This window comes from Rhagoletis zephyria, unplaced genomic scaffold (assembly GCF_001687245.7).
Source record: "Rhagoletis zephyria isolate East Lansing unplaced genomic scaffold, Rhagoletis_zephyria_1.1 Rzeph_scaffold_04148, whole genome shotgun sequence".
In the NCBI taxonomy this organism is placed as follows: Eukaryota; Metazoa; Arthropoda; class Insecta; order Diptera; family Tephritidae; genus Rhagoletis; species Rhagoletis zephyria.
Window position 1 is genome coordinate 40,393 of NW_016161231.1, and position 13,470 is coordinate 53,862.

Below are 13,470 nucleotides of genomic sequence, written 5' to 3' on the forward strand. Positions count from 1 at the left end.
TTTTCAGCCCTTCTTCTGTAGGCCTCTTAGAATGGCTTCTCTTAAGAAGGCCTGTTTAAATTATCTTCTGGGATTAAATTATTTAAAAATAAATAAATACGGATCTCCTTATTTTTAAAATTCTTCAGTAATAAGGCATGTGCGCGTCAAAATTTCAAAAAATGGATTTTCGCGTGCCGGTTAAGCTCTCGTTCCCTAAGATTTTTCTAAATGGAAAAAAATAATACCCGCACTTTTTTGTAAAAAAAAATTATATTTAGAACTGCCTACTACCAAGGATTGATTATGGCTCCTCCTGTTGCATTTTTTTGGGACCTATAAAAATAATTAATATTAGGAAATGGTTAAATAAATAATTGGGTAATATTATTGGAAGTCTCCTGAAGAGAACTAGAGTTTTTCGATCGAAAAATATTTATTTTCAAGAATTCTATACCATTTCCACGAAAAAGTTCATGGGCTTTGCGGCAGTTCTAAATATTTCTTTGTAACAAAAAAATATGGGTATTCGTTTTTCCATTTAGAAAAAACTTAGGGGTGAGAGCTTAACATTTTAAACTTTTTTTTGGACCACCCTAATATACACACATATATACATACATAGGCCATGCATGCACATACATATATTAGTACACAAGCTATCGAGAATTCAGAAACGACAACACAAACCGTTTTCACAGATTCAATATTATATCTTTCAAAAGCTACCACATATTAACGTTAAAAGGAAACTAATTCTCAAGCGTGTGCTAGGCCACATTTGCCGCTGACATGCTTTTGGGATACAAAACTTCTTAAGCTTAATTGTTACAAATTCGATAACTCTGATTACTACTTAATTCTATGAAATAAATACAAAATTGACACACTCTGCTTCAATTGCATAAGTACAGTAGTTTTCTTAAAGTACTTGTCGACATCGGAAAAGTATCGTGTTACGCTCATTCGATTAATTTTTTATTTTTAATAAGAGTTGTGAAAAGAAGAAAATATCTTTGTTTTGTTGTTGTTATTTTATGCGCCTTTTTAATGAGTACAACCTATTAAAACTAGTTTATTTTTTTACTTAAAGCTTCTCCGATTCCACAAAAAAATCAACTCTATTCTTCAAGAAATGCTTCTTCTGCATACATTTAATAAGCACTGTACGCACTTCCAAACTCTTACCACCCATTTAATAATGCATCTGTACTTATTTATTTGTTAGCCTCTTGTACCTCACCATCGGGCGAGGTTTTCGCTGTTGAGGTTGTGAGTGGTTCCACGTTTGTGTTTACCGCCGCATTACTGGTCAAAAGATCTGCACCGGATGGAACATTGGATAGTGGTGGTTGCGGCGCTGGCTGCTGCATAACGGCAGTTGGTATTATCGCAGCCGCTACCACGGGCACAACCGTAGGACCACCATCGACGCCGGGCGCTGCGCTGATTGTGCGTGCCAGTTTTTGCTGTTGCCGCTGCATGCGCTCCTTTTCGCGCGCTGCTTTCAATTTATCGAAATCATCGCCTTCATCATCACCACCAGGCGCATCTGTTGTCGATTTGATTTCCATGTCATCGACTGTGAAGCACAAAAATGAGGTGAAAGTGAGTGAAGTTGTTTATTATATAGTACATACAGTGAGTGTCAGTGAAAATCGTACAGTATTTATTTTTTTTAACTTTTTGAAAATATTTGGTGTTTTTGAATTTTACAAATTTTCAATACAATATAGTTTACACTCGAACAAATTCCCTAAACTCAAAGTTTGTAACTTTGTGACAAAAAAAAAAAATCGTAAAATTTTCATAAAAATTCCACACTTTTTAGTCAGAATTTGTAGAATTTTTTGGTATGCAGTTTACTAGTTTACACTTAACTTGAGTGCAAGTTTGAGGTCGCTACAAAAACCGTTGATTTTTGGCAATTTTTTTTTTGTGAATGGTGTTGCGCATTTTCATCCATATAACGCATGAACAAAATCTGTTCTTATATGGAAGAAAATATGCAACACCCTCGGAAAAAAAAAAAAAAATTAACTATATAATAGCGCAGAGCCAAAAAATTCTGGATAAAATGTGTGAGATTTTAATGAAAATTTTACGATTTTTTTTAATTGTTAAAAAGTTAGAAACTTTGGGTTTTATGGATTTTTTTGTAGTGTGAACTACATATGTATATATATTTTTAGTAAGAATTAATAAGATTTAAGTAAAACAAAAAAAAAAAAAAAATACTGCCCGATTTTCACTGACATTCACCGTATGTAATCACCAATGGAACTCAATGAGAAATAAAATTATGCTTTCTAACTAGCTAGCATGCAATTGGAGGAGGTTCTATAAACTAATGCATATATATGTATGTAGATATTTTGAGCAATTCGATGTCGAAGTGTTAATTTATTTCAAGTTCAACCAACTGGGTTTGGGCCCTCGAAGGGTTCGATAGCATATATGTACATAATTAAAAATAAAAACATTAAAGTACAAAATTTATGACATTTAAGAATCGGATATAAATTTATATAAATTTCTGACATAAGTATGCACAGAGTATTTTCGATGATCTTTTCGTTAACAAAAATCAATTTCTTCATCAAAACAGTTTTTTTCTAATAAATAGTAGATATATATGTCTAGGAAAATATTCGATCCACTTTAGAAGATTTAAAAGCTTTAGTTTATTTGGTGGCAGTTATGAAGGTTTCCTATGCGACGCACACATTTGTCATTTCGAAACGAATGCAATTAAATGGCGAAGCACACTCGATATCGAATGTCGCGATCCCAAAAACAAATTTCCATTCGAGTTACGTTCGATTTTGAGTGCCGTGATTCGGGGCCGGATTTATTAACTTTGATAAAAGTGTCTGTAAACATATTTAGCAAGGCGAATTTATACAAGGTGGTGTTAGCAGAACAAAAATAAAAATTACAATAACAAATTACACGCCCATTGACAATCAGTACAAAACAAAATTACAACAAACACATAATTTTGACAAAAGGTACAAATTCGCTGTGAAATCAGCGGGCCCGGTAACACCACCTTGTATAGATTCGCCATGATATTCAGCTTTATCGTTAGTTTCGTCCGAAAAGGAATTCGCTCGAATTTTTTTCAACCGCCCGTAATGAATCCATTGAAGCGAAAACATAACGATCTCGGGCGAAAATTGAAGTCATGACAGCCATGAGTTGTTTTCTGCGCTTAAAATGGCTGCTTTGTTTCTTTTTTTATTATGTTTTTTTTTGTATACCTGTCTACAAAAAAAAAAAACTACCATAACGGACAAAAATTTTCAATCAAATTTTATCCAAAACGGTCATAAAATATAACTACGATCGAATAAATTGGTCCCAATAATAACAATGAAAACAACTAAGAGACCACTACTATTAATAAAAGTGCTAACTGTGACTAAAAACCAACAAAAAAATACTTTTGACAAGTAAAAAGTTTAATACATTTATTTTGTCTACCTTTTAAAATGTCAATGATTAAGCAGCATTTCCCAAACAATTCTTTGAGTAGTGCTTCATGTAACAACTTCTCAAGTATACGTACATATGTATGTATATGCATGCATACTAATCAGCTGTGAAATGCTCAAAAATATAAGATGCAATCCCGTATTCCTCGGACTAAAACTAGTATAAAATAAAAGTTCGCTCAGAGCGAGAGAGTAACATTGAAAAGTACGGGATCGCTTTCTAGTAAAAACTGGAAACTTCTGTCAACTTTGACATAACCTCTAAATTTTGGTTGTAATTTTTTGATTATTTTGTATGTAAAGACACTCAGCTCACACATGTAAATAACCAAAAATACTTTCAAATTCATTAGAATTCACTTAAACAATCCGAATGAACTCGAAAATATCATTTCCAACTTCGAATGCTGATTCGAAATCAGCTAGTGCAAAGGAAACAATAGACATTTACATATGTATGCCATTTTGCTCATGCTGCCGCCGCAGTCGCAATGCCCCAGTGAGCAACGCACTACATAGACTGCCAATTGAGGGATCCGAGTCGTTCGGTAGCGAAACTTTTTTTTATTTTTTCAATATTTTTTTTTTTTGTAGTTAAGATTTTATTATTTTAAAGAGTAAAATATTTTTTTTTATATTAACTTTTATGATATTAAAGTAATTCGGTTTTTATCCTAATAAATTGTTTTTAAGCTATTATTTCCAGGTTTCAAAAAAATATTCATTCATTAAATTGAGACGAGCAGATGAATGTGTGTATGTACACATTTATGTAATAAATATAGTTTATTAACAATAATGCAGCTTTTTCCAATATTTTTAAGATTCAGTGATTTTAAATTTTGTTCCGACATCACAAACTCGTTGTAGAATATCTCTATGAATCTTCATTACGATAACTATCTACGAATTTCGAATTTACGTTCATAGCCATTCGGATTCTGTGATAGCCCTGAATACAAAATGCAAATAAGCGTTCGGGAGTAATACTGAAAAATAGTTGTCAAGTCTAAACATATCTAAATACATATATTTTAAAATTTTGCTCAATTCTTATTCATTCGAAAACTATATTGAAACTCCCTAATGTATGTACATATTAGGGATGTTGCGAATGTGGAATTTTAGACATCCACGGTTCAGAATGCGGATACGGATGTTTAAAAGCTATTATCGCGGGTGCGGATGTGAATGCGGACGTCAAGTATTTCTAAGAAATAATTTAGGTAAGTTAGCTATGAGATTTAGGTTTATGAGGTTAGTCATTTTTAACTCAACTTTTTCACATTCCACTTTATTTTTATTTCGCTGCGTGCGAATTTTGCCAATTATCACAAAATTAAAATAAATTTGTTTGTTGTTATTTTATGACCTTATAACAATTATATTCAAAAAATTTTATTGAGCTTGAGGCCGTTTTTAATGAAAAACTAATGTGGAAATGCAACAATAATTATGAAAATCAACACATTTCCTCATCAGTGGGATGCGATCTAACGACCCCAACTGACTCAGCCAGTTGCTTACGTTCGCCTTGCAAATTCTTGTTGCTTTTTTCCACTTTTTTCATTTGTGAAGCCAACTACAATCAAGCGCAGCTATACCGGTGCTATTCGAACTTACTCATGTGGTTGTTGGTTTTGGTTATAATTCTCAATATATATGTATATAAAAAATATATATAAAAAATAATGTTTAACTTATAGGTGTGTTCGTCGTTAAGTTATTTTGTGGCCTTATAACAATTATATTCAACCATTTTTATTTAGCTTCAGGCTTTTCCACAATAGTTTTTCATTAAAAACGGCCTCGAGCTCAATAAAAATTGTTGAATTAAAATAAATGTTGCTGTTTTCGAGCGCACAGAGGAGTATTTGCATAGTAAAAATTATCTGGTGTGTTTTTCCGATAAGTAATAAAAGAAAACATGCAACTTAATCATAATAAGCCGATTTGTGAAAAAAAAATTATTACACTTATCCAGGAAAAAGTAAAATAAAAACTAGAGATGCATCCAGTTTTTGCAACAGAACTTTGGCAAATAATATTCGATAGGTAGTGACATAATTGTCATTGTGCCAGATATATGTTTTATATCAGTGCACTTGCATAATATTCGCATTCGCAAAAGCTCCGCATTGATTATTGCGAATGCGAAAGCGAATGCAAATGTTAAAATTAATGCGGAAGCTCCGCGGTATTTAGTCTCAATTAGAAGAATGGTAAATTTCACAGAAAAGTGCTGAAATGGAAGAAAACACCCTGGCTATCTTTGCTTCTATGTGGCTTTTCCGTAAGTCACATGAAAATTTTGCTTATTTTTTAAGTCACTTGGCACAGTGGCCTTAACACAAGGAAAGGATAAAACCCAATCAACAAAGCAATATTCACTATAATTTCACTATTTAATACTATTTATTAGTATTGAATACTAAATCCTTAATTAAACGTATGAAAAAACCTGTGTCCGGAAGACACAGGCCGTTTAAATAATTCAAGGACATCTCGCAAGCACTTCCGTCGCCGGAAGAAATGATTGCGGGTCATCAAATGTATAATCTGACTCATAAAAACAATTCAGAACATTTTCATTTAAACCAATGTCTAGTAAATAGGGTGACCGCTATAAAAACTTACGAGTTTGCGTCGTTAACCTCGGTTTACAACTCCCATGGTACGAATCCATACGTACTCCGCTGACATAATGTTGTTGTTTTTTTTCACTGTGGTTCGACTTTCTTATCCGCGTCTAAAGAGAGACCTACAGGATACTAGGACTTTATTTTTCACTCTGAGCTTGTTAAAAGAGTGCGGTGGTGGTTGATGAAAAGGAGATGGGATTATCCACAGTGAGGCTAAAATTTTGACGCGTGGAGTTCGAGTCTGAGACTTCGGAGAAAATAAATTATTGCCTCACATAGACTGCTATTGGCTCTGATTAGGGACTTCCAAAAAAATTTACTCATTTATTGCTCAGTATGAAGTCCTATTTTCTGACCTAGTAATTTAGCAACAGCCCTATTTTAGGGGTCTGCCTAGCAACAAATATTCTCAAGATTAACAGAAAGTTTGAGAGTATCTGCACAGATCAAAGTTAAAAGCGCTTTATCGGCATATATAGACACCTTTGTTCGTTGAAATCGCACACTATTTATTGTTCTAGTTAATAATGAAGATTCTTTCTGTTATAAAATCCAATATTTACCCGTATTGGAAATGAGTTTATGAATATAAAATAATATAAATTTCGTAGCAAGTAGTATGTTTGTATGTATGTATGTATATATGTATCTATCTATGTATGTGTGTCACAGTATAATATTAACAAGTAAGAAAGTCTAAGTTCGGGCGGAGCCGAACATTAAATACCCGGCGCAAGTATTAAATATATGTTTTTTCACCTTTCCGAAACCTTCCGCTAGATGGTAAGCCGGGGNACAATAACCATACCGAGTTTGGTACAAATTGGTAGAACGGTTACCGATATACTTATATGTGATCATAAGTGGGCGGTGCCACGCCCATTTTCCAAAATTTTACCATAAACGTATTTCTTGGTAAAAAACTGTTGCAACCATCAATTTTGAATAAATTAGCTTTAATATTTAATATTTTATCGAAGATTTTGTATTTCTCTAAATTACCGTTATATGGGATGTGGGCGTGGTTATTGTCCGATTTTAAAAAGTTTCGGCGATTTTTTATGCTGTACCAAGGCCAACAACTGTGCCAAGTTTGGAAGAAATTGGTGCAGCGGTTACCAAGATATACACATGTAACCATAAGTGGGCGTGGCTACGCCCATTTTCCAAAAATTTATAATATTCTTATTTTTCGTCTAAAAATTATTGTAAATATCAATTTTGAGTGAATTATCTTCAGTAGTTACTAAAATATCGCAGTTTTCGTATTTCTGGAAATTACCGTTATATGGGAAGTGGGCGTGGTTAAAGTCCGATTTCGCCCATTTTAATTAAGGATTAAGGGAAACCTAGATACCAAATTTCGTTGAGATATCTCAATTTTTGCTCGAGTTATCGTGTACACGGACAGACGGACGGACAGACAGACATGGCTTAATCGATTTCTTTTTTCATCCTGATCATTTATGTATACATTTGTCTATATCTATCTCGATTCGTTTTGGCTGTTACAAACAACCGTTATGTGAACAAAATTAATATACCCTTGTGCACAAGTGCGCTCGGGTAAAAAAAAGTTAACGGCAGCTAAGCAATCCTAATTCGAATAAGTATAAATAAAGAATCAAATTGGGGTTAATATCGATTTTTTTTTTAAATTTGTCTCGCCTGCAAGACAGCGCATAAAACAGTTTAAACAATAATTAAGTTATCAAAAACAAAACATGCCAATAAATATTGTTACAAAAGTCAACATATGTAGAGAAAAAGCAACGGAACTTGTTCACTATACTTAGAAAAGGAACAACTAACTAAACAACAAGGAATTTAGCAAAATTAAAATAAGTTTTAACAAAAATTTTACCAGTCGATAAAAACCATCTGAAAACCTGCGGCGCATCGGCGGGACGTTCTAATGCTGATTTCCAAAACAAAAAATGGATAAATGAAATTTTTTTAATGCTGAAGTTGTTTGTGTTTTTATGCATCAAACTCTCTCTCGAAATTTTTACACTTACCCGTTTCGCAACTGCCCTTTTCCTGATTGATTTGCTGATCGAAGAGAGATTTGGTGCTCGATGGATCAGCAACTGGCGAGTTTGGCACTGTCTGCACCATGCGTGGACTGCCATTCGTTGGCGCAGACGTGCTAAGCAATGCCTCCACACCGCCCGGCGGAAAGAGCGTCGGCTCGTAAGTGGACTGTGTGCGCATGTATGACGCGGGTCTGGGCGGAATATCCATAGGCACGGAGCGCTGTGCCGCCGATGAACTTTGATTGTTGAGATCCTGCAAGAAAATATCGCGCACATTCGGGCGCACCTGATCGTTGGCACGCTGCGAAGTGATCGTGGTTTGTTCGTCGACCTCTTCGATGACTTGATCAGTGATGCGTATACTACCGGGTGGCTTCATAATCAAATTGCCGGTTAGACTGGCCGAACTTGCACTGCCAGGAAAACGATTTTTTTGTGAAATCTCATCGACTGGTGTTGTGGAGCCGGGACGCTCTTCGCGACTGAGGAAGCGCTTTAGCGCCGATGCAACTGTATTGACGCGCGACAATGTGCCACTTAAGCTGGCAAGGCTGGGCGAAGAGCCGTGTCGCACCTTGCCATTGCCGGCTGTGAAATGAATGCCACTAGCATCATCGGCCTATAAAATTGAGTGAGGAAATGCATACATGGTTTTGTTAATATGAATGTAGAAAGAAAATTCCAATTGCAATTTGTTTAGAGAACTGTCAAATATATTTTGTTACCCAAAGCATTGTAGGAAATAGCCAATTGATACAGTTATATGGTTAAGATATTTAGAAAGTGTGCGTGCAGTTAATATATAAATCCGTGAAAGTTAGACTCACACAGTTTTGAGGTGCGTGCGGTTAAAGTGTAATCCAGAACCCTGTTACCACACATATGTACGTGTGCTATGGTGCAGTGATTTTGAGTGAGTTCAACTTAGTTGCATTTGAGTGCGTGTCACGAAATTAATTTAAATGAAAGTACACAAAAAATTATTCTAAAATAAATATGTTTTATGCGTGTGTGTATTAGGAATGTTAATCTCGGGATCCTGGCCTTTTTAAGGTCCCAAAAATCCCTGGATTCTTGGAAAATAATCCCGGGATTTTCGGGATTTGTAATTTGCACTGCTGGCAATAATAGAAACTCCTTTTCTTGACTAGTATTGGCTATATTTTTTTTATTTATTTTATAATTAAGATTTTATTATAAATGTCTAGCACTTTATACATATAACACCTCGCGAAAGTAAGTTTTAAACACAAATATAAATATATTCGCGAAACAATGGGCAAAAAAAGTAAAATTGCGTTTTTAGTTAGAAGTATGGGTATGAAATTAAAAAGGAAATCCTGTAGAATTTAAACAGAATATATATTTTGGTGCAGAGGTACTGGTAAGTATTGAAAATGTACTTCTAAAATTTTATTATTGAAATTTCGCAATATTTGTTTTTGAAAAAAATTTAAGTTAAGGACTTATATAAACACGACAACATCCTCGAATTTCGTCCTTGTAGCTTTATCAACTTAAAAAATTACCTATTTGTCCTTGTGAATCCAAAAAATTTAAATTTTTTTTAATTCTAAAGAAATTTCCTCTTACATTTGGTTCCCATATTTTTATTCTACATTGCATTGAATTTTTTATATATTTTTTGGAATTAATCATATCTTTGAAATTATAAAGTCCTTTAAAATAAATCCTGACGTCAGAGAGAAAAAATAAAAACGCAACTTTAAATAAAAAAGTAGGTTTCAAACCCATTTATTTATTATTTATTTTATGGTAGGAGAAACAATTTTTTCGATTTAAGTTGTTGAAAAGTAATGAATATCTAAATCCCAGGACTAATTCCGGGATCCCGGTATTATGATAACGACAACCCGAAAATCCCGGGATCGGAAAAAGCTGAAAAATTAACATCCCTAGTGTGTACGCATATGTATGTGAAAAATATATGCCCTTTATTATTTTAAATAACTTTGTAAAAAATAAAAGAACTGGTTCTTGAAAATCGAAATAAATCTAAGTAAAATTTTGCAAGCCATGTCCCGATGGAGGCTTGATAAATCAGCGACTTTTTTAATAAAATCCATTTTTTTTCACCAAAAAAGTGTTTTAATCTTCAACTTACCTCCCTATTTTGAAGTCGTACGATGCACGGTAAACGCTTGCATTCTGTTATCATCTTTTACGAATCAATATTAGTTGCGTTTTTGTACTCATTTCCAGTAAAATCCAGTAAAAGTTTTTACGAATTTTCATGTTTTGGCGTTTTCGTACGCAGAAACTTGCAAAGTAGGGGAAATTGAGAGAGCGAAAAATGACAGTTGAAGTTGCAAGTTTTTACTGGATTTTACTGGATAAATTTTTTCTTGTAAGAATTTGCCAGTACGAAAAAAAGCTGATCGCATGTTGCTGGATGAAATTTAAACTAATAAGGAAACTGTTTGTGGGTTTTTATTGTTGAATTTCACAAAATAAACCTATTTAAATACAAAATATATTAGTTGTGTTTTTTTACAAATTATCCAGTAACTTGCCAGTAACTCTCCAGTAACTTAATTTCTAAGAATTCGCTCTCATAGAAAAAATTTCCAAAAAAGTACGTGAACGCTTTTCCAGTAATAATTTGGAACTTTCATGAACAGCTGATTAATTGGTTGTTTATTCGCAGCATATTCCTAATAAAACAATATATTTTATATTTAAATACGTTTATTTTTTGAATTTCCGCAATAAAAAGCAACAAACAGTTTCCTTATTAGTTTAAATTTCATCCAGCAACATGCGATCAGCTGTTTTTCGTACTGGCAAATTCTTACAAGTAAAAATTTATCCAGTAAAATCCAGTAAAAACTTGCAACTTCAGCTGCCATTTTTCGCTCTCTCAATTTCCCCTACTTTGCAAGTTATTGTTACTGGAGTTACTGGAGAGTTGCTGGCAAGTTACTGGATAATTTGTAAAAAAAACACAACTATTGTCGTATGAAATCCGATAGTTAGCGTAGTTGATTTGTGCTGGTTCACAATAAAAAGTGAACAGAAACCACACAGCCATTCACAACAATACATCTGTCGGGCGTATAAAACCGATAATACGAGAACTGTTTTCATAGGATACGCTTGCAAGCGTTTATCGTCTATCGTACGAAAATTCACAATAGGGGGTTAGTTTCCTTTTGGGTCGTTACGAACAGACCAATTTTTTTGAAATTTCTTTATCTCTTTCAAATAATGAAAGGTTCCTCAGTGATGAACTCAAGTGTTTTCCTGGTAGCCTGCCTATCTATGTATGTTTATGGTTAGGATGAAAAAGTAAAAATAAACGTTTGCCGGAAGTACTTCATAACTCAAAATACCGAAAACTAGAGAAAAAACGATTTTAAACTAGTTTGTTAGTTATTTCCTATTTAACAGGAATAAAAACTATAGAATATGTAAAATAATTAGAGTCAGAGTATAAAACTTTAATTTGTTTTTCACAACACTTCTCTTAAAGCTAAGGTCATCAAAAAGTCCAAAAGTGCTGTAGCGGGTAGATAGTCAATGTGCACGTATTGTGACGCTCTAAGGCCTAAGTTTCTCTCGCGTCTCTTGGAAATAACTGCGCAAAGACGTTACAAGGGTGCCATTTGGTCGAATAGCAGAAGCGGTAGGGATCGTAAGACCAGATATCTAGTTTGCGTATGCAACCCCTGTAGAATACCTGTGACGATTTCTTCTTTGGGAGATTGCTTAGAAGTGGAATTCCTTCGAAACTTTATCCCCCAAGTAAAAACTCTTTGTCTGGCGTAGTACTGCAGTGCGCCATCAGTTTTTAACCGACTTCCAAAAAAGTAGGAGGTTATCAGTTCGTCGGATTTTTTTTTTTTTATGTATGTTACCGCATAACTTTGGACCACGTCAACCGATTTCGATAATTCTTTTTGCATCGGAAAGGTAGTGCCTCAGAGGTGGTCCCAAACTAATCTGGTTGAGAGCCGATCATATATATATATATTTTATATGGGAGTTGAAGTCGGTTTTTTTTTTTGCTAAAAATTACTTGTGTTCTCATATTGTTCTTCTTTAGTTTCTGAGCTCTTAACTGATTGCGATTGAACAAATTGCCAGGAATTGGTATTGTTTTTTCACGAGCATTTCGAAGCACATTTAAATTTTGTAGGAAAACTCAGACAAAATTTACATGAAGAAATAACTACGTTCTTTTTTCACTATTAAGGAAGGCTAAAAAATCTGTAGGTCACGAAAACTTCACTGCTAAGTCCAAACGAGAATAAAACCAAAACGTCTCAAATACTATTTTGTATATTATCCCTCTGGAATACGGCTAGCGGGAGCTGGGAGCCTAATTTCTCCATATTCCTGGACAATATTTACCATCGAAGTTTGGTGTTCGCATACAGTACTAGATAATTCACTTCACAGGTAAGACTGGCAGTAACTTCACTTAAAGTTATATCTCTCATGCCGAAAGGGACCTTTATCTGGTAAAAGGCATGATTGACGTGGAAAAGAGTAAAGCTGAAAAATAAGCAATGGCTTTTCCTATGAGACAATTTCAGGTATCGGTATGAATTTTTCACGCATACTACATATCGCTAGCTTAGAATGAAAAGTTGCGAAGCCCAATTTTTATGAAAACTCATATTTTGATACAGGAAGCAATAGAAATTAAAGGTATTTGTTTAATTTTTTCTCGTTTATATACAATGAAATCCAATTTCGCTAAGTCCAAAAAAGGCTCCGAAAATCCGAACGAATGATAACAATTTAAATATTTTAAGGTGTCGAAAAATGCAACTCTACATCGAAGGCGGTTTAATACTTGGAGTAGTTTTTTTTGTAAATAAATATATGTATATGCTACAGTCTACATTTTGCTAAAACTACACTTGCAAATATACGCTTGTATGTGTGTATATAGAAATATATATGTGTTTAAGTAAAGCAATTTTACAGCTGCTGTAGAAGAAATAATTAGAATCAAATTTTACTTTTAAGACTGAAAAGATGTTTGAATATAGTTTAAGTGCAAACAAAAGTAATAATAGGGTGGTTCAACATTTTGTTTTTCCAGCCAATAATAAGGAGTGTATTCTCTGTTCATACACAGCATTGCAAATTTAACTTCGTTGGGCATTATGTCTATACTACCTCTGTATGTATGTATGTACATCTCATCGGCTGGATAAAATATTGTTGTATGCTACTTTCGGAAAGTTTTGGGAAATCTTGATTGAAGTTTGGAATGCAATTTCTCAAAAAACGGAGCGATAGATTTTCTCCAGAGTCTCGGAGAATGTGACTAGTTCACGAAAT

General features: G+C 33.9%; 1 protein-coding gene across 1 annotated transcript; it reads right to left on the minus strand.

Moving 5' to 3' along the window:
- Positions 1 to 918: 918 nt before the first annotated feature.
- LOC108370319 (uncharacterized) lies at positions 919 to 10,333 on the minus strand. The gene is made up of 4 exons (XM_017625637.1): positions 10,280 to 10,333; positions 8,137 to 8,773; positions 7,983 to 8,036; positions 919 to 1,561 (listed from the first exon to the last, which is right to left on the minus strand). The coding sequence occupies exons 1-4, from the start codon at positions 10,331 to 10,333 to the stop codon at positions 1,197 to 1,199; spliced, it is 1,110 nt and encodes a 369-aa protein (XP_017481126.1). The 3' UTR covers positions 919 to 1,196.
- Between the last annotated feature and the right edge of the window lie 3,137 nt (positions 10,334 to 13,470).